This window comes from Monodon monoceros, unplaced genomic scaffold (assembly GCF_005190385.1).
Source record: "Monodon monoceros isolate NGI ecotype Baffin Bay Population unplaced genomic scaffold, NGI_Narwhal_1 Super_Scaffold_4, whole genome shotgun sequence".
Classification (NCBI taxonomy): domain Eukaryota; kingdom Metazoa; phylum Chordata; class Mammalia; order Artiodactyla; family Monodontidae; genus Monodon; species Monodon monoceros.
In genome coordinates, this window is record NW_021703781.1 from 58,767,223 (window position 1) to 58,789,706 (window position 22,484).

General features: G+C 43.6%; 1 protein-coding gene across 1 annotated transcript in view; it reads left to right on the plus strand.

Moving 5' to 3' along the window:
* Positions 1-22,484, plus strand: part of SORCS3 (sortilin related VPS10 domain containing receptor 3) — a 588,390-nt gene that overhangs the window by 476,022 nt on the left and 89,884 nt on the right. The window contains exons 8-10 of the mRNA XM_029245625.1: positions 2,277-2,366; positions 11,226-11,405; positions 20,983-21,129. Of these exons, the coding sequence (XP_029101458.1) occupies positions 2,277-2,366; positions 11,226-11,405; positions 20,983-21,129 (417 nt within the window). The remainder of the gene's footprint in view (positions 1-2,276; positions 2,367-11,225; positions 11,406-20,982; positions 21,130-22,484) is intronic.

Here is a 22,484-nt window from a genome sequence, read left to right on the forward strand (position 1 = left end):
GCTGATAAGAAGCCTGGTGGTGCTGTCATCTTGTTCCCTGTGGAGGTGACTGGGTCTTCGGGGGAAATGCTGCTTTTAATTGCTGACCTCTGGCCAGCATTAGTCACGGGATTCTGACACGGGTCTAATTCACTAAGGGTGAGGTTGGTGAACTTCAGAATGTTCTGTGGAGAGCTGATTGTCAAGCACGTGATGGGAGACCAGAGGATATATTTGGGGGTTTAAAAACTTTATCACTGGTTAAAAGGTCTTCTTGGGTGGGGATGATGCAAATGATTTAGAACTATGTCAGAGGTGGTGGTCATACAACATTGTGAAGTTTCTAAATGCCACCGAATTGTACACTTTAAAATGGTTAATTTGATGTTGTATGAATTTCACCTTAATTTTAAAAAGACTTTATTATCACTGTAAACACAAAATTCAGGGAAGTGGCTACATCTCAGAGGGAGGCATGGGTCAGGACAGGCGAGGAGCACAGAGGCATAGAGGTGTTTGTCAGTTGGCACTGAAGCTCTTGTTCTGTGCTGCTCCAAGTGTGGTCCCCAGACCAGCAGCATCAGCATCATCTAGAACTTATTAGAAAAGACAATTCTTGGACCTCATCCCGGACTGATTGAATCAGAGGCTCTGTGGGTGGGGCCCAGCAGTCTGAGTTTTAACAAGCTTTCTGGGCGATTCTGATGCATGCTGAAGTTTAAAAACTACTGATCTAGTTCTTGGGTTTGCAGGTACATTTATATGTGTTGGTTTTATAATTAAAAATAAAACCAAATTAAAGAAGCAAATAGGATCATGCCAGGACTCATGGTGACTGTGCTTAGAACCAAGGGTTATATTTTAATCTGATTCTATGTAGTTGAGATGTATTTAAAAAAGAAAAACAAAAGACTTCTCATCAACTCGTTGGTCTTAATCTGTCAACACCCCATCTCTAAGCCAACACAGAACAATACAGATTCAGAACAGATGTCTTATAAAAAAAAAAAAGTCTTGGAATACAAGATAAGAATGATTCTAATTAGAAAATAGAGATGTAAGGATAGCAGTGACCATCAGGGGGAACCCAGTCTCTCCTCTTGGTTCAAAGCCTAAGACTTTGCACCAAGTTTTTTCCAAGGTTCTGCCTTCACACTGACTTGAACATCTGTTCTACCTGGCAGCTTGTGGGGCCTGCTTTGTGGGCTTGCAATCTGCGCAGGTCAAGAGAGAGCCATGGGAAATGCCATCTCTTAGAGAGAGGAGCGATGGGTGGCTTTCAGTAGAGAAGTTATACGCCCCCTGCTCCCAGCAGCCGCTGTGGGTGGGCACTAGGGTTGGACCAGGGTCAGGGGACTGGCCTACCTTCAGCAGGAGCCTGGGCTTCCAGTGATTGCTTCCTCAGCACAGCAGCCTGGTTGCTACTGTCCTCCTGTTATTTTCTCTGAGCAGCCTATGTTGTCTTCTCCTGTGAATATTAATTTCCCCTGAGTTAGGATAATTGGGCCAAAAGCAGCCATCTGCAGGGCTATGCCATGTTGGTGAGACTTTCCAGCAAGCCCAGGCCAGGGGACCCTTTCTTGGAGTGGTTTCCAGGTTCCTCTAAGAATCCATCTGTTGCCAAGTGAGGATTCAGATGTTGACTCCCCCTGCCATGAGCTGGTAGAACTGAGACTCAGACATAAGATTTCTGACTTTCAAATCCAGAGTTCTTTCTCTGACTTTTGATGCCTTTAATGAACTAACACATGGAAAGAATGAGTAAATACCTGCTCAGTGCATGGATTTGTAAATAGGAAGGAAAATAATTGTGCTCAGAGAGGTAGTGAAATTAATTTCAAAGTAATAAGGCTTTGAGCAATAGTAATTGTTCAGATACAAAACAAATTTTCTTTGACAATCATGTCATCATTGCAGTGGATGAAAAGCTGTTGAAAAAAAAAAGAATATATAGATCATGGGTACAGCAGACATAGTAGCTTCTCTGTTTTCAGTTGAAAATATTTATTAAGTGTGTATGTATTCAGAACACCGTGACGGAGTACAGAGCCCCTGCTCTCACCGACATTGCCAGCCACAGGGGAAGACTGTTGGAATTACTCACTTACTGTCTAAGTGCTGTGCCACAGGAGCAACTCAGGGCGCTGTGGGGTTGGAGGATCAAAGCCAACAGGGAGTATATTCCCTAAAAGGCTGTTACAAACCTCCTGTGGCTGTGGATGGAGAGGCCACTGCTTTCCACCTTGTGCCGTGATCCGTAGCCCCATGTGACCTTTTGTGTTTTCCCCACGATACAGGTAACAACTGGTGGAAGAGCCAGCTACTACGTGTCTTACCGAAGAGAAGCCTTCACTCAGATAAAGCTGCCCAAGTACTCGCTGCCCAAGGTACGCACCACCTGCTCCCCTGGGTCCTGCCAGATAAAGGGGTGGGGAGAGGCTGCCTTGTTGGGCTGCAGAAGGTTTGATCCCTGCCTGGGAGACAGCTGGCATTCAGCCGCACTTAACCACTGTGGGGTTTAGCCTCTGCTGATGTCGCTGAATCTGGGTTCTGTGTTCCCCTCTTAGCGGGGTACACAGGCAAGAGCTTTGATTTCCTATGATTCAAACATCCGATATAATCTTGGGTCATTTCCCAGGACTGGTGGTGAAAGGAACACTAGCTTTGCAATCTCTTCTGAGGGCCCCTCCCTTTCACAAGGGCCTTATTGACAAGTAGAGGGGCCAGGCTTAGAATGGTCCAGGCAGAAACCATAGGTAGATAGATAGATAGATAGATAGATGCGGACAGGTTAGTCTCATGGCTTTCTTGCTTTTCTGTACCCTTCAGTGCTAAATATAAATGCACTGCCTGTGTTTCCACTCCCTTCTGCCACTATGAGTAATTAAAAAGGAATAATTTACTATAAAATTAATATCAAATCATGGCATTTTAACTCCTGTATTGGAAAATCATAAAACGTACTCTGTGGACCTCATCCCCTGTGAACAATGGCTTCTGGGAGGAGACAGAACCTCGGTATGAATGTGGGAGGGCTTTAGTTGCATCACCTGTTAAGGCTGCAAAGAAGCAAAGTCTCAGGTTGGACATGTATCAAATGTAATGGTACAAAGACTTGGATCTCTAAGTTGGTGCTAGGAAACGTATCATGAAAGGCGAAATGAGTTCAGAGGTAGTAGGGATTATGGGATAAGAAGGTGGATAACCACCCACCCCTGGTTGCTTTTATACATTCACCTATTCATATAAGCATGCACATACCCATTCATTCATTTGTTCCTTCATTTATTCACCCATCGATCTATTCTTTCTTCCATTTAAGTTTTTACTGTGTGCCAGGCACTGAACTAAGCTCTGTGGTTAGAGTGGTAAATAAGATACAAACGTTCCCTGCCTTAATGGAGCTTGTATTCTGGTAGAGAAGAGACACTGAACAAGCAACTGTGGGTGTAGGGAGTATTATAGGTACAGAAGTTCAAGGGCCATTGTGACATGATGGTTGGAGCTCACCAAATATGGGTAGAGAAGACGAGTTTCCTAAAGAAAGTGATGCTTAAGTTGATTCAAGACAGATAAGGAGTTAACCCTGCAAGCAAGTGTTCGGGAAGCTGGTAGAAAATACATATACTGGCCCGATTTTGAGAGAGAGTATGGTTCATTTAACAAACTGGAAAACTATATTGAGAGACTGGGTTGCACAGAGAGAGGTGGAGAGGCTGATGAGATTCGCAGGGACCATGGGAAGTAGCCTCAGAGGCCATGGGCATTAATTTCTCATTTTCTCTAATGTCCCTGTGATTGGCTTTCTAGGCCCATTGTATAGGACTACGCTTGCAGGATGTACCCATCAGATATTCTAAACCCAAGCAGGAAAGAGGTATCCCTGCTTGCAGAAGATGAGGAAGTTCGTGACCATGTTCTTTCTAAAGGAGAATGACCCTTAGCAGCAACCTGGTGATTTCCATGTATTGGCCCAGGAAAAGAGTTTCAGGAACTTTCCAAACCACATTCTCCATGTAGGGCCTATTTTGCCTCTTGTATGTATGCCTGTTTCATGTATTTTTAAACTTCTCAGAAAAGCAAACAATTTGCTGCCCTGGGCAACGTGGCTGCAGGTGGGGATAAATGAAGCCTGGCATCAGTCACAACCCTAGAACACTCCATCACTGATTAGCAACCCCATGGCAGTTTACTGTGGTAGACTACCATCCGTGCAGCCCCTCTGATAGAACTTCATCCGGTACAGCTTCTCATTAACATGAGGGCTGTCGTGAAGATAGCTGGATGGTTATCGATCCCCTTTATTCGTCGGCCTTGGCCGGGTTTTCATAGCCTGGGCCGAGGAGGTGAGGACGGAGTGGGTGGAGGGAGATTGGTGATTTCCATCGTTTAGAAACGGAAATGGCTTTTTTTTTTTTTTTTTTTTTTTTTTCTTTTGCGGTACGCGGGCCTCTCACTGCTGTGGCCTCTCCTGTTGCGGAGCACAGGCTCCGGACGCGCAGGCCCAGCGGCCATGGCTCACGGGCCCAGCCGCTCCGCGGCATGTGGGATCTTCCCGGACCGGGGCACGAACCCGTGTCCCCTGCATCGTCAGGCGGACTCTCAACCACTGCGCCACCAGGGAAGCCCCGGAAATGGCTTTTAAGCAAGTTGTTGCTGTTCCACGTTGTGCTGCAGTTGCTGCTGGGCATCTTGCTTAGAAACAGAAACACGGCAAATCTGCCCATCATCACGGCCCTCCCACCTCTACTCCCAGCTGACCATGCAGAATACACTCTCCTGGGGCACTCCATGTCTTCAGAGTGTTTTGCAGGGAAGGAGATGAAGGCCATCAATAAAGAGTAACATTATTAAGAGCAGCAGCCTTGTGCTGAGTCCTCAATAACCCAGCCCCTGGGCATTGGGCTGGCGCTGAGTCTCAGGCCGATGGCCGTGTAAAGCACGCACCTGCGGAGAGCTTGGAGAGAAATGACAGAAGCCATGGCAGCCTTGGTGAAAAGGAGATGGAGCTCAAGATCAGAAACCCAGGGCTTTCATTCCAGCTCTGCCTGCTGCTCATCTATGAGCCCAGGTCTTCTCATCTGTAGAATGGGCATCATAATACCATTCCATCTGGCAAAGTTGTAAGGATGCAGCAAATGGCTCGTTGTTGGTAAAGTGTAAAGTGCTGGGCAAGTCTAAGCAGTGATTGTGTTCCAGGGGAAATACTACTGACGCTCTTAGCCTATTGGGCGAGTTCCTCGTGGGGTGGGGTCGTGTCCCAGGCCGCTCTTGCTCTGCCTCACTGGACCCCTCTGAGTCTCAAAGACCTCCTCTTGCCTCTTAGATTCTGGACTTGTTCTTAACTCGCTACTCTGTCATTTCTGCAAGAGAAAAAATTGTTTCGTGTTGGTTTGTTTGTTTCTGTACAGAGCTCAGTTTGGCGGTAACAACGTTGAGCTTGACTTGAGCCCCAAGCTCCTGGAAACAGCAACATTTAAGAAATCCCCCCACCCTTTTGTGTTCCTGGATATGGCTTACTGCAAAGAACTCCCCTTCTCTTAAATGTGCCCCGTATTTACCTCTGGCAAGACGAGATTCCTGTTCTTTGTCTCATAAATGATTCACTGAACTGTTTGTCCCCATTGACCAATCTGGACAAAATGCCTGCTAATTTGACTGGACGAGACTTAAGTCTGGGTTTTCTCCTTAAGAGAATCGCTTGACCCTAAGGAAAACAATTTCCTGTTTAACTACTCCTTACCCCACTCCCCGCAGTTCATTCTAGCCTTGCTTTACTTCTCCCAATACGAGTAATTCTTTTCTGCCTTCACCCTGAGGTGCTTGCAGATACTTTGATCGGAGTGTTCCCCCTATTCCAATAGTCTTTTCCAATCAACTCTCTCCTTACCTGAGTCTGGGTTTGTTTTTGACAGTAGAATACGGTTAATCCCACTTTGAATAACGAAAGAGAACAGGGGGAAATATGTTTTAGACAATTTATTACAATGATAATGACAGTAATGTTAACCTTTCCTTAATTTCCTTAGGAAAATTGTCCTTAATTTTTACATTTCCCCGAATACTGATTTATCCTTCCTTGCTGTGTCATGGCCTCTCTTCTTAAAGAGTTATCTGTAGTTTTAACCTCTTTTCTCATTTTCTATTCACTCTTGAACCTACTGCTAGTTGCCCTCAGCTCTCCCACATCCGTCTCTCCACTGTCCTGTTAAAAATCTGCTAGCTGGGGGCTTCCCTGGTGGCGCAGTGGTTGAGAGTCCGCCTGCCGATGCAGGGGACGCGGGTTCGTGCCCCAGTCCGGGAAGATCCCACATGTCGCGGAGCAGCTGGGCCCGTGAGCCATGGCTGCTGAGCCTGCGCGTCCGGAACCTGTGCTCCGCAACGGGAGAGGCCACAACAGTGAGAGGCCCACGTACTACAACAACAACAACAACAACAACAACAAATCTGCTAGCCATTGTAACCAGTGGCTACCTGCATGCCAAATCCAATTAGACGTCTCTACATCTTTAGCTTTTGGTTTTTTTTTTTTAAACTCTCTGGAGCATCTGACACTGTTGGGGAAAAAAACCCACCCTTGATACTCTTCCCTTTGGCAATGTTTTACTCCTGGTTTCCTTTTCTGGATCCCCTTCCCTTGCCATCCCTGAAGTGGTGATGTTCCTAAATTCCCGTTGCATTCTTCATGGTTCCTGAGTGACCTCATCCCTTCTCTTCACACTGATGACTCCTATATCCACAGCCCCAGCAGATATCTCTCCATTAAACTCTGAACTATATCGTTAACTGCCTATTGGAGGTACATTCCCTTAAAGAACCCGTTTAACAACTGAGCTCAGAGTCTTTACCTTTTGGCCCTTATATCTCCTCCTTTTATTTACTTACTCCATTTATTTACTCAGTAAACTATTGTTGGATGTCTACCATGTGCTAGATACTCTGGTAAGCACTAAAAATAAAGTGACAAATAAGAGAGACATAGTGTCTGCCATCTGAGAACTCATTATAGTCTAATGAGAGAGGCAGATATCACACAAATAATTATAGAAGTGATTGTTAATTTTGATTGTAATGAATACTCTAAATAAAAAGCAGAAAATTTTGTTATTCAGGTATCTGAGATATTCAAGATATGTCCTCCCTTCTGTAGATTCTACCTCCTTAATATCTCACAATTTCATTTCATAGAGTTCTCATAGAGAATCTACTTCTTCAGTTCAGGCCCTTGTGTTATTACTGCCTAGATGGTTGTGATGACCTTTTGAGCCTTCTCCCTTCCTTCTAGCATTGCCCCGTTTAAATCCACTCTTCACAATGCTTCCACATTGGATATTATCATGTAATGAACTTGATCATCTTCAACAAAATCTATGCATTAATTAACCAGCTCTAATCCTCCCTTTCTCCTGCTTCAAATCTTGTGTCAGCTTTGTACTTCCTTTCAGGGTAGAACTTCGGTGTGCCATACAGAACCCCTTACGACGTGGCCACTGTCTATCCTCACCTCCCTCAGAGGAATATTGCCTTCAGGTTATTCCAAGTTCCATACATTCCCTTGAATACTCCACCTGTCTCCCACCTGTAAGCCTTTGTTCACCGTTTTCAGTACATCTATTGTAGTCCTTAGTCAAGTTCACAAAAGGCCACCTGAGTCTGTGATGTCTCCACCACCAGATGGGCATATTCTTGAGGTCAGGTTCTACGTTTTGTTCCCGTCTGTATTTATATATGGTGTTTGGCACATGGCAAATGCGTAATAACATAGGTGATTCTGTAATGAATGAAGTTACATTAGGCCCGAATTACAAGAAAATGTTTCAATAACACGGAAGTATTTTTACTGTTGTTCACCTAGGAAGTCATAGGTTTAGATTTTCAAAAAGCAACCATGATTCTCCCTAGTGACTGTATTGGGAGGATGTAGGGGCAGTGTTATTTATAATTGTTTTAATAAGGAAGTGACACATGCTTTGGAGTTAAATTAGGGTAGCAAGATGAAAGAAATAAGCTTTATTGTCATTCAGATTCCTATAGGACCATTTTTAACTAATGACGCTTTTCTTTGTTCTGGAAGACTTAATATTCTCATTATTGGCTGACCCCTATTCAACTCTAAGACCTATTAGGAGAGAGGGCACATAGTTCAGAGTTTTTCAAAAAGTGATTCCCTAGATTGCGTGCACTAGAATCATCTGGAGGGCTTGCTCAGGTGGCAGAATCTAAGGCTCCACAACCAGACATAATGACTCAGAATCTCAGGCATTGGGACCCATGAGTCTGCATGCTATTAGGATCTCCAGGTCACTTTGATACACACCGAATTATACCCCCACTGGTAAGGAGTTTAGCCTCTTTATTCAGATAGTCTTAGGTTCAAATCTTAGTAATATAATTTATTAGCTAAGTGACTTTGATAAATTAAGGATTTCTCAAGTGGACATCCCATAATTCTATATACTAGAGAGTAGTCTCTCATCCTAGAGCCTGGAATACCTGCTCACCAGGTAACATAGTCCCAGTGCAGGTCTAAACTAATATGTACTCACAGCAAGTCTGGCTGCCTCTAATGCTGACCATGCCCCAGTGTTTTAAGTTGGTTTTTTCCCCCCTCACTTCTTTTACATTAGTTTAGTCTAAAATAACTTAGCTCATTCATTTTTATGACCAAAACATCCGGGGAAAGCCAGGCATTTCTGTTGCATTTTTAACAGGTAAAGTGAATTAAATCCATATTTCCTGCAGCTGCTATTTCCCCTCCTACTGGGTTCTTGGGCTTTCATTTCACCCCACACAACATGATTTCCTCACATGGTTTGTTCTATTTTTTTTTCTTGCGGTACGCAGGCCTCTCACTGTTGTGGCCTCTCCCGTTGCGGAGCACAGGCTCCGGACGCGCAGGCTCAGCGGCCATGGCTCACGGGCCCAGCCGCTCCGCGGCATGTGGCATCCTCCCGCACCGGGGCACGAACCCATGTCTCCTGCATCGGCAGGCGGACTCTCAACCACTGCGCCACCAGGGAAGCCCCATCACATGGTTTTTAAGAGTAAGCCTTATTTCCATTTTCAGGCACCTCAGCAGGAACCTGTAATTCTACAAGGTGTGAAAGCACAAATGAGCAAATGAGGTCTCAGTCAAGGTGACCTAGGGAGTCCAAGGCTAGAGGCTGAGATCTGACAGAGAATCTCCAATGAAAGATCCAGAGCTCACTTTCTCACCTTTGCCCCCTCCCAGCTGTCCAGATGAGTTTGCTTCTTTGTACAATTGGCATGGAGGAGCTCTGCATGGTTCTGACGTTAGAAACATTGCTGCCTCCTTTTTTTGTTGAAACCATTTCTGGGAAGGGTTGTCAAATAAGGTGAAGGCTAGATCCACCCTTGTTATTTACTTACTGTCACTCCACTTGCCTGTGTCCCTATTACCAGTGCTTTTGGCCACAGTGACAAGGGTGCCTCTCTTTTTGCTTTCCTGGGATGATATTATTCTTTGGCATATACACCTGTATAGTTATACATTTTTAAAATTGCTTTTATTTAGTCCGATATCTATCCAGGCTAACATTTCTTCCTGACAGTGTAAGTTCCTTAGGTAATGACTTGAGTTTGTGGTAATCTTTGTACAGTGCCTAGCCACATATGCAAACTGGCTTTTAAAAACGATTTTGAATTCTGAACTATTAGATTTAATTTTAGAAATGACCGAGTCCAGGAATACATACTAAAGTGGCTTCAGGGACCAAGAAGTTAACAGTAATATATAAGGGCAGATCATAGGTATGTAGGGCTAAGACTCCAATGAGTGCTGACTCTACCTAAAATACTACATTTTCAGGTATTTGATAGAGGTTATGGTCAAACCAAACAATTGTGCTTCATATTCATTTCATGGGTCATTGGTTTGCAACTTCTGATTTAGGGGCTGTATATACAAATAGTTAGAAGCTAACAATTAGGTTAGAGTCATATCACAGAGGTCAAAACATGGTTTGGCTACTTAACGAGTTACATAACCTGAAGCAAGTTGGTAAACCTCTGCGTGCCTTAGTTTACTCCTCAGTAAAACAGGAATAATCATACTACCTCCATTGTAGAATTATTGGATTTTTAAAATTGAAATAATACATTTAGATGACTTAGAATGTGCCCAAATGTTAGCTATTTTTATTGGTAGCCCAACCTCTTCACTCTTTCAGTGAGAAAATGGAAGCTCAGGGAAACTGACGCATCCAATATCATACAGCTGATTTATAGCAGAGCTTATATTATGACCCAGAACACTAAATTCTAGAGTGAGTATCCTTACCTGTATATCTGTGGTTTTCAAACATTACTGTATTAGCAGCAGAACCCCCCTCACCTTTTACTTCTAAAATATTACACAGAACTCCAGGACATAACAGATCTCAGTAGCGCTGCTCTGTTTCCAGCAGAGTTGGAAGCCCAGAGCTCCACCCATCGGCTATGCCTCTGTGCCACCCTTCTTGCAATCCCCATCTGAAGATTCCAAAGAAAGGCGTGAAAACCGTTACCCTAAAAAGTTTGGAATCATAAATGAAGATCTAATGAAGGGATAGGACCTGTCATTTTTGCACGTGTGGGTTTCCTCTTGCAAGGTTGTATGTCTCCGTTAGCAAAGACCAACTTTCAGTTATAAAAATAAAAAATGAAAGTGGGGGCTTCCCTGGTGGCGCAGTGGTTGAGAATCTGCCTGTTAATGCAGGGGACACGGGTTTGAGCCCTGGTCTGGGAGGATCCCACATGCCGTGGAGCAACCAGGCCCGTGAGCCACAACTACTGAGCCTGTGCGTCTGGAGCCTGTGCTCCGCAACGGGAGAGGGCGCGACAGTGAGAGGCCCACGCGCCACAATGAAGAGTGGCCCCCGTTTGCCACAACTAGAGAAAGTCCTCGCACAGAAACGAAGACCCAACCCAGCAAAAATAAATGAATTAATTAATAAACTCCTACCCCCAACATCTAAAAAAAAAAAAATGAAAGTGGATAAATCCCTTGAAGCCAGGGAAAATCACACCCACCAAAGCCCCTTATACCCATCTTACTGTCACTTAGTAAGTAACAGAAATCATGAAGCTCATAATTTATAACCTTGGCCTGACACAGAATTGTTTAACATTGCCTATAACTCAAGCTTTTTCTCAGCTGTTTCATAAGTCATGGTAATTACTCTGGGTCTCAACGGGCAAGGAGGTATGAAGATCTGCTGCCTTACAGGCCTTCCATCTTCTTATAGGACATGCACATCATTAGTACCAATGAGAACCAAGTGTTCGCAGCTGTCCAGGAATGGAACCAGAATGACACGTACAACCTCTACATCTCAGACACACGTGGGATCTACTTCACCCTGGCCATGGAGAACATCAAGAGCAGCAGAGGTCTGATGGGAAACATCATTATTGAATTGTATGAGGTACGTAGCCAAGATTTCATGAGTTTTGACAGTATGAACACAAGCATTGGAGTCAGATAGTCCTGAATTCAGATCTCAGCTGTACACTTAGCAGTTGTAACTTTGGGAAAGGGACTTACCTTCTCAATTCCCTCACCTGTAAAATGGGGATAAAATATTGATCTAATGAGATTGTTGTGAGAATGAGGGATAATGTTTGTAAAGCATCTAGTGTGGTGGTTGACTCAATAAGCCTTCAACAAATGGGAGCTAAAGTCAATGTCTTATGTGTATGAGCAGGATTACAGCCCAGAAGTGAAGGTACGTGACTTCAGTGATCTCTTAAGTACTTTTTTCAAGTCTGTGCTTCTTTTTATGAGATCTGGGTGGAGGGATTAGTGCTATTTATATACCTTAAATTATTTGGAAAATCATGTTTTATGAACAACTTTATAGGAGAGGAAAGCAAATATCAGTGGTAGGAGTGAGGGTTTCCCTGAAATGCTGCCAGATGCCAACACCTGGCCGTGACTTACATCTTTTTTTTTTTTTTTTTTTTGCGGTACGCGGGCCTTTCACTGTTGTGGCCTCTCGCTCTCCCGGAGCACAGGCTCCGGACGCGCAGGCTCAGTGGCCATGGCTCACAGGCCCAGCTGCTCCACGGCATGCGGGATCTTCCCGTACCGGGGCACGAACCCATGTCCCCTGCATCGGCAGGCGGACTCTCAACCACTGCACCACCAGGGAAGCCCACATCTTTTTTTTAATATGATCACCTTTATTGAGTTTCCACTTATATTGATTTTTTTTTAGTGTGACCACCAATTAAAGAATAATTTATCTAGGAAACCAAGTGATTCCATTTAGGGACTAGATTTTTTAAAAAAAACAACTAATTGTTTCAGTGACCCTAATGATACACTGCTTGTTTATACCTCTAGTGTGTGATCTTTCGCAGTGAAAGAACTTGACTGACCACTTCAACTAGATGGATTGATTTGAGCAAAGGAGGCGTGTCTCATTATCCAACATTTACTAGTGACTTGTGGTCAGACCCCACAGGCTGTGCTGGTGGAGGTCATTCATTCACAGCAGGACAAGTTGCCTGTTGTGGGCGGTAGCCTCAGATGGTATGGCTGAGCTACTCCATCGTGAGTTTTCCTCTTCGAGGGGCGGGAGTGGCTGTCAGAGCAGAGAGATCAACACGTGGCCTTCTGCTTGACAGTGGTCTCTTCTGAGCAGTGCATGTCAGAGTGCCCGCATCCCTACTCTGGTATCTAAGTTGGCTGCTCAGTTACTAAGAGTGGTGGAAACATATACCATTCCAGTTATTTTATTAGGTAGAAGGCATGGGGTGAATGCAGGTACATTAAAAAGAAGGAGAGAAGTGAATGTCAGGGTAGAAATACCCTGATTTTCTAGGACGTAGACAAGTGCTGAAATAATTCCCTTAGCAACAAGGTCCCAGCTTCGGAAATGACCTAGATTTCTTCCTAAAGTTGTAAAGACTAGTAGAGATGACTAGGAGTGTAAATGGCTTTGGGAAGCTTACATTTTCATGCCTCTAATCACACCAGGAGGCAGAAATATACCTTTGTTATTGGGCAGTAGATCACATCTGTGGGAAGGTTTGTATGAATGTTCCCAGGAGTGAGGCCATTCCTGTTTGCACAAGTAAGCCTGTAGAGGTAAGAGGATTATTCATGCTCCTGTGGTCAGAGCCCAGTAGGAGAGGTGGACATTGCCGCAGATGACCTTTCAGCCGAGAAATTCCTGTTTCTCTGACTCTATTGATATGGTGGGTGAGTTTGCCACTGTGCAGTTCCTTTCCTAAAACAGGGTGCCTGAAACTCCTTGGTCATTTAGAACAGTGAGACATTCTGATCTGAAGTGACGCATGAATCAAAATGAAGAATGTGCCAAGATACATATAATTTTTTTTGTCTTTCTGAAGTCAGTCTTTTTTGGGGAAAAAAATACATGGTGTCATTGCACCTACAGAGAAGTAAGATACACTAGGCAAGGCAACTTCCCTAAAACCAATTCTGTTGACCTTGTTCTCCATTCATTTTTATCAAGGTTGATCATGCCCCTGCATTGTGTTCCAGACCATGAGGAAAGCAGGAAAGAAAAGGGTTCTTACCCTCAGGGAGCTTGCAGTCTAGTTTGTTGGGCTTTGAAGGGGTCAATAAACAAAGTTCCTCTTTTACCTGCTGAAGAATGAAACCATTTGAGACAGAAACAAAGGGTGAGACAAAAGGAGATCAAATGTCAGCTTTATTGCTTTAAAAAGCATGTAGGAGGAAATGGTCTTGCTAATACTGCTCCCCAGAATTGAACTCATCCATCCAGTCACAGGCAGAAGTAGTGAATCAAAAGCTCTCCCATGGGACACGGGGAGAGGGAAGGGTAAGCTGGGACAAAATAAGAGAGTGGCATGGACGTATATACACTACCAAATGTAAAATCGATAGCTAGTGGGAAGCGGCTGCATAGCACAGGGAGATCAGCTATGTGCTTTGTGACCACCTAGGCGGGGTGGGATAGGGAGGGTGGGAGGGAGATGCATGAGGGAGGGGATATGGGGATATATGTATATGTATAGCTGATCCACTTCGTTATAAAAACAGAAACTAACACACCATTGTAAAGCAATTATACTCCAATAAAGACGTTAAAAAAAAAATAAAAAGCTCTCCCATGGAAGCCTGTCTCTGTAACACCACAGCATTGTGGTGCAGAGGATGTGATCTTTGCAGGCAGATCCCCAAAATAGTTGAGTTAGGGATGTGCTGTAAAAGACCAGTTCTTTTTCTCAGTGTTACCAATCCGGTTATCAGTACTTTTGCCCTGGGGAGGAAGAGGTGAAGAAGTGGAAGGCATTCCAAATGTCAAGAATGGCATAAGCCAAGAGTTGGAGAGGCAGTGTAGATTTGTAAGTCCGTGAGCTAGCCAGTCTAATTGCGTAGAATAGATGGTTGTCAGGGACAAGAATGAGTGCTGAATAAGTAGTTGGGGTTCAGATTCTAGAAGGCATTTAATACCAAGGGAATAAATTATATCCTGACACTATCTAGACCATGACCATATTGCAGGTTTTTAGAGGGTGATGCTGCTTTGCACCTGGGTATACATTCTGTGATTTGGAGATTAAGCCCAATCTAATTGGTCTCTAGGGGTCATTAGACTTTAACCTTCTTCACTGGAGATTCTCACAGAAACTGAGATTGTGTACCATATGGCCAGTTAGCAAAGAGACTATAATTTTTGTGGACTCTGAATGCCCTTGAGTAATACAGCCGGAAGAAACAGTGAGCTTTCGTGTTCCATTCAGCTGAAGTAACACACTTTCATGAAATGTATTTTGCCTGATGAGGCTGGTGCATGAGACGCAAAATCTCCTGGAAAGACGTGAGTGACTCTAGTAGGGTAGTGATCACAGTCTGACTTGTATTAGAGGTGCGATTCCTGCATGTTCACTAAGAGGAAAATTAATTCTAACTTGATGAATTTGGGGAGACTTGCAGAAGAGTAGGTTTAAATGATGAACTGCTAGAGCATGGGAGAAAGGCATGCCTGGTAAAGTCCAGCATAAGAAGAGAACCAGAGTCTGATGAGTAGAGGTCCATTTTCCTAGAATGTCGAATGACCCTGGAGAATAGTGGGGGTAAAGGCTATGAAGATGCTAGTAAAGAGCTTGACTGAAGAGTCGGGCATTTATTCTCTGGGCTGGTATTTCTCTATGTTTTCCCTTACATCTAGCAAATGATAATTGTATACGCGAGGCAGTGCCTATGCCAAGTTAATGTAAAGCTTTATATTACAATGTGACAGGGTGTTACATCTGTTTGCCCTTGTCTGAAATGTCTGAGATGCCTTTAGTTAACACAGATGTGAGGTGGCTTGAGCTGACCACAGCTGATTAAAGCTACTACTGTGTCATTCTGTCTTCCACATGGACCTCTCAAGCCTCTTCTTGCCATTGGAAAGGGGACAAAGAAAGTGAGAATTTATTTGAGAAGTACACCTTGTAGGTCTTGGCACTGAGAGACCTTGGAGACCAAGGGGATCAACCCCACCCAACTCCCTAAAATCTAAGGCGAGGCATTGTTCATTTCCTGGTCTGTTGGAGCAGTTTCCTGCTGAAGAGGGAGTCTGTTGTGCTCTGTCCAGTCCCTTCATCAGAGTGCAGTCTTGTCATGGCTGTAATTACATAATCAGGGGAGAAAATAATTCTTGAAGGCCAAATAATGATCTCTTCTTTAAGGTAACAGAGCCATTCCATCAAAACAAGGCTGATGTTGACAATGAATGCAGTTCATTATGTGTGTTCACCATTATTCTTATGACACTCTTTTCATACAGAGCTCTATTGTGGTTTTTTCACATCTCTAACTATAAACTGCATTTCTTCCTAGATGTTCTCCACTGGTAAATCAGGTAACAAATGTTCTTTGCAACACTTTCAGTTATATTGTAGAAACATTCTCTGAGCTGCTGCATTTTCTTCAATATTTTCCTGGATCAAGCATCCAACTTGTAACTCTGTATAATACTAACAACAGCATACCAGGTAATGCCTTAAACTGACATTGTCGAGTAAATATATAACAAGCTACACACGCACTTTAAAATCAAGAGAAAAAAGTAAAAAGAAACAGGTGAAATTAATTGTAATATTATATTTTATTTAACCAAAATATCCAAAATACTGTCATTTAAGTATATGCTCAGTATGAAAAATTACTATTGAGACATTTTATAATTTTTGTCATACTAAGTCTACAGTATCCTGGGTATATTTTACACTTCTCAAGCATCTCAATTCATACGCTAAATTTTCACCAGAAATACTTAATCAGCATTTATAGTTCATAAAATTTACAGTAGAAGAGGTCGATTCACATATCCAAGTTATTCCAAGCATACTTAAAAGTTTGCCAATAACTGGATCAGGCATCAGTTTTTTTTTTAATTTCAGTTTAAATTGGTTAAAATTAAATAAAATTAAAAGTCAGTTTCTTAGTCCCACTGACCCCATTTCAAGTTCTCAGTAGCCCTGTGTGGCTAGTGGCTATGGTATTGGACAGCACAACCCTTAATGATATATATACTCTTTCTTATTTATCTATTACAATAACTCCTTGTGGGAGATACCATTCCCTATTGTGCCTATGAGAGTACAGAGGTGCAGAGAGTTTGGTAACTTGGCTCAGATCACACAGCTAGTAAAGGGTGACGCTGTGTTTGAACCAACCCATGTCAATTTGACCAAAAAGCCCAGGCTCTTCCTATTATACATTTTTTTCACATTCATTTTTTTTATTGAGGTATAATTTATGTACAGTAAAATTTACCCTTTTTGGTCATACTCTTTTTGGTTCTATGAGTTTTGACAGAGGTATGTGCATCTACCACCATAATCGAGATATAGAACATTGAACATATAAGGTATTGTCTCACGACATTCCCTCTTATCCCTCTTATGGCCCTTTTTTTTTTTTTTTTTTTGCGGTACGCGGGCCTTTCACTATTGTGGCCTCTCCCCTTGTGGAGCACACGCTCCGTTCGTGCAGGCTCAGCGGCCATGGCTCACGGGCCCAGCCGCTCCGCGGCATGTGGGATCTTCCCAGACTGGGGCACGAACCCGTGGCCCCTGCATCGGCAGGCGGACTCTCAACCACTGCGCCACCAGGGAAGCCCCTTATGGCCCTTTTGTAGTCATCTTCCTCCCACCAAAAGTCACTGGCAAACCAATCTGATTTCGCTCTGTCTCTCCAGTTTTATTTTTTCTACATTTTCATATGAATGCAAAAAAGGGAGTCTTTTGAGCCTAGCCTCTTTCACATAGTACATTGAGATTCACGCATGTTGTTGAATATCAAGAGATGTTCCTTTCTTTCTACCGCTGAGTAATACCGTATTGCCTGGATGTATCCTCGTTTGTTTATTCATTCACCAGTTGAAGGTCATTCAAGGTGCTTCCAGTTCTGTGTGATCATGAATAAAATTTCTATAAACATTTATGTGAACATAGGTGTTTCTTTCTCGTGGGTAAATACATAGGAGTAGAATTGCTAGATTGAATCTCAGTGTATGTTTATAAAAAGCCACCAAACCATTTCTTAAGTGGCAGTATCATTTTGTATCCCCACCAGAGATGTATGCGAGTTCTAGTTGCTTCACATCTTTAACAACAGTTGGTATTATCAGTTTTGTGTGTGTGTGTGCACACACGTGTGTTTGGACATTCTTTTAGGGTCCTAGTGGCACCTCATTAGTTTCGTTTAAATTTCCTAATGACTAATTATCATGAGCTCACGATACCTGGATGCGTACAATGAAACTCTGAGCCACCCTTAGTGTTCTGGCCTCTTTGCTCATCTTATTGATGTTTTATTGCTTTCTGTGTCTCTAGTGCCTGCCCTCCACCCACTGCTTTATCATGACCTTACATTACCCTTCTTTGGACAGATGGCTACTTATAGACCCCGTGGGGACATTTTCCCCAACTGACCTTCATCAGCCCCTCACAACAGGTCCAACTCTAGGCACAGCCCAAGGCAAACCATGGTAATTGCTTTTCTCAGCAGAGCCCTGGCTTCCTTGTCCTGAGGGCATGGGCTGAGGGTCAGATGATCATGCCACCTGGACTCAGTGCTCTGCCAAGGGGCTGCTGTCAGTGTCCCTTTGCGCCTCAAATTGATTCCCAGAGGGAAAGTGGGCCATGCAGGCCTGGGGCCTTGTACTACCCTCTTCTCTGGGGACCACTTTACAAGCTGGTGCCTTTCTCCTTGAACTCTTGGGGCTAACAGCAGCAGCTATGCTGCTGATTTCAAACCACAGTGGGAAGAAGCATGTTTTTAAGTTGATCAGATTCCAGATACCTCCTTGGATGGAGAAGAGTTAAAATGTGTGTTTCATTCCCCAGTTCCTTTACATTGCATGTAGTGAAGGTAAGTAGTGTTTCATGGAACTTTTGTGTCAGATATCTATGTAGCTGTGTGTGTACACATACATGCATATATGGGTATGAGTCTGTTAGGCGCCAACAGAAATGTATTTCGTACTTGGATTGCAATCAAAAAGTTTGAAAGCTATTGGCCTAAGATATAGAAAAAACAAAGTGCCCTCCAAACTTACAGTCCATTTACACAAGAGATGAAGCCAAGAAGCAATTCAGCAATAACGTAAGGGCTTTGAACAATCCAAATACAAGTGGGAAGTGTTTTATCTTTTTTTTTTTTTCTTTCCCCCAGACAGGCAGACAGGACTGAGATTGCTTTGGCATTAGGTGCAACTACAGGAGAAACACCTTCAGAGGTGCAGATGGGTTCCTTCAGAATCTCTCCTTCTATATATTTTCAGTCTCCATTCTCCTGATTTTGCTCTCAGACTATGTGAGGCACACAGAAAATAGCCGTCTGAGTGGTGGAGTTCTTAGTGGGAATATGGTAATATAATATTGGCATATTATATTTTCCAAACGTGCTCATCCAGAGAACACAAGAAGCAGCTAAGTGGCTAGTAATTCACGCTAGAATGTATCGAGCTAGGAGGCAGGGGATGATGGTGACAGACAGAAGTCTGATTCTGACCCGTATATGTTCTAGAAATTCGATATCAAGGCCCTGGGTACCTGTTGGGGGCAGGCGGCTGGCTTAGGGGAAAGAGTTCTATGGAATCATTATCTGGTGCTCCATCAGAAAAGACACCAGCTCTGTGTCTAAAGAGAATAGCAAAGGGCCTCCATCAGGCAGAAGGTTCTAAGGAAACACAGATTCCATTTTCTGTGAGGAATTATTGGTAATTGGGTTGGAGAGAAACAACTTTGCAGTTGGTTTTAAAGACCGAGGTGATCTGAGGGCCTCACAGCCCTTGGCTGAGTGTGTAAGGTGCCGGCCTTCCTGAAATGGCACTGACTTTAAGCAGCTAGGGCAGGGAGGGTACCTCTGGGGAAGGGCATAACTCTGACAACACTGCCCCTCTCCCCACCTTGGCTTCTGTCCTTACCCACCCTCTGTTCACATTAGGAAGCTAATCAGTTCCATCACTGGCCTTTTGTCAAATTCCCCTGGTGGTGTCCTTCCCAGATAACACTGTTCTCCTCCTGACATCCTCTGTCCATTTTTGTAGTTCTTTGTTGTTTTGTATTTGGGTTGGCATTCTCTATTCTCTTTCAAGGCCAGTCAGGTTACTTAAAAAAAAAGAAAAGCACTTCTCATTTCATCAGGTAAATTATGTCATTAAAAGAACTCACTTCTGTGAAATTCCTTCCTTTTGTTCCCACTGGCATCCTCTCAGAACTGCAGTAAACCTCAATTCATGATGACCCTCCAATAATGGGGATAAGTACAGTTAAAATTTTGAGATATCTGAGTGTAATCCAGAAAACCTGCCATTCTACCTCTTATTTATATATATTTAAACAATTTGAGTTACCTTTCCTTTGGAAAATCCTGGCACTTGAACCAGAAGTCAAAGGAATGTTTCCTTGACATAGATTGCTGTCATTCTAAATATCTCTTCTGATTGCCCAGATGTAGGCATAGAAGAAATAAAAGTGAGTCAGATCTGTACTTACTCTCGAACGCTTCTGGATCATAAATATCCTCATTCTCTGGCTACTTGTTTTGTGGCGATACGCATCTTCCTTCAGAATATCAAGGGCGTGCAAATCCCAATACATCGGAACACTGGCAAGAGTGCTCTCCATTATCTGTTGTATCCTTTGCCAGCTGACTGAGGAAAGAAAGGAAGGGAAGGGCTCTTTCAAAATGACCATTGGCTGAGACCCAAGATAATATGGGAATTATCCAAAGTCACCCAGTGAGCTGGTGGCACAGCCAGTGACAGGGGCCAGGTCGCCAAGCTGGGTCACCTGCCCCCAAATGTCCACCTCACTATTAATCAGGGCACCTGGACTTCTCCCATTACAGATTATACCTTGATGCCTTGAAAACCTGTCAACAAGCCCCTCCTGAGCAAAATCCCATGTTCTCTGTTTTTATTTATTTATTTTAAATTTTTATTGACGTATAGTTGATTTCCAGTGTTTTAAGTGTACAGCAAAGTGATTCAGTTATACATATATATGTATGTATATATACATATATATGTTCTTTTTCAGATTCTTTTCCATTATAGGTTATTACAAGATACTGAATATAGTTCCCTGTGCTACACAGCAGGTCTTTGTTGTTTATCTATTTTATATATAGTAGCCTGTATCTGTTAATCCCAAATGTTCTCTAGAAGGAGTAACTCCTTCAGTTGTTACCAACCACTCCCACACCCAGAGGGAGTGTTGATAGTTAACTAAGGATAAAGCCCTCTGAACAAAGTCCAGAGGCCAGGGCAAAGCACATGAATAACAGGGGGATGGGACATCTGGTTTGTGGGGGCGGAAGGAGCAGAGATGAACTTAAACTTCTTTTGGAGACCACGTGGCACGTGACATTTCTCACCATGTTGCTCCTCTTTTCCTCTGTTGTACCCCCACATGCTGTGGGAAATGCTGGGGCTTCTCCCAGGGCCTCTCCAAAACTATAGGCATTTTGGCCCAACATTGTTCTCCATCTCTCGCCCTTTTTCCTAGGTAGCAGGTATCAAAGGGATATTCCTGGCTAACAAGAAGGTGGATGACCAAGTGAAGACATACATCACTTACAACAAGGGCAGGGATTGGCGCCTCCTGCAAGCTCCAGACGTGGACCTGAGAGGAAGCCCAGTACACTGCCTGCTGGTCAGTCCCCCAGTCTCATGTGAGACCACAGGGCAGGCTGGTTACCTGGGGGTGCTTCAACGGGGGCTTTCTTCCATCAGGGAGGGCTTAGGATCTTGGCTGGTGCTGAGCAGGGATGTCCTACAGGTCCCAGGGCATTGACCTGTGGACTCAGACTGCCATATCACTTGGATGGAAAGTTCAGTTGAATTCCACAAACCTTTACTGAGAATATACTATGTGCTCCAACTCCTAGGAAGATAAAGAAACATAAGAGAAAGAGCCTGTGCCCAAGGGTCCCAGACAGAACTCAGTAGTGGTAAATATCTATTAGCTGATGCTGGTATGATACAGTGCTTGATGATAAGTGCTTGATGGTGGGCAAGGTAAGCAAAGTTTGCCTTGGAAGCCCAAGGAATGTCAGGCTGGTATGTCCACATGGGACAGAGTTAATCTCTCAGCATTCCCAGGGTTCCAGCTGTGTGGAATATTGGGGTAGGCACCATGGAGGTACAGCTCCACGTGAGGAGGGAAGACAGATAATTAACAGTGAAATTCACAACTCTCAGTGCCCTCTTAAAGAGGACCTATTTGAGAAAATTTTCTGAGGTCCCAGAAATGGTTATGTTTCCCCTTTGCAAAAAAAGTTGCCTTTTGCCACTTACTGAATATTCTAGACATTATGTTAAAAACTGGGAATATAGTGGTAAATAGGATTAACAGGGCCTTTCCTCTTTTGTAGTTTTCAGTCCAGCTCCATGCTTCTGATTTGGGGTCCTAGGAAGGTCAGAGACAGATGCCTGCCTACATGCAAGAACTGGTCACAGCAAGAATTTTTTTTCCACAAACCTTACCCATGGATTCATCTTATTAACCTAATTTTCTCCTTTCCCCAATTTCACAATTCGTTTATTTTTATTTATTATAGGGTGTCTATAAATCCCTAATCCTTTTAAAGAAACTCAAAAAGGGATAAATAAGTAAATGAATAAAGAACACAAACTTGTGAGTTTCAAATAATGGCTTCAAACATTTTAAGTAAAATTCAAAGTAAAATTATAAACAGGAACCAAATACATAAAGCAGAAACAGGGACCATCTGGTTGAAGGAGAGGGTAGAGGGCCTGAGGCTCTCACTTAACCTCCCCACTTCACCGCTCCCAGTGGCCCGTTAGGGCTCCAAGGAGCAGAGCATGATGGGCAAGGTCAGTGATGGGAGATCAGTGTCATCCTGTGGGAAGGAATGGTCTGGGAGGCTTATCAGGCTGACCATGAGCTGGACCTTGATGGATGGGGTAGGGGTGAGGAAGAGAGGGGAAGCCTACAGTTGTGACAGGAACAGGGACAGGATGGGGCCTGTGAATGGTGCTCAGGGC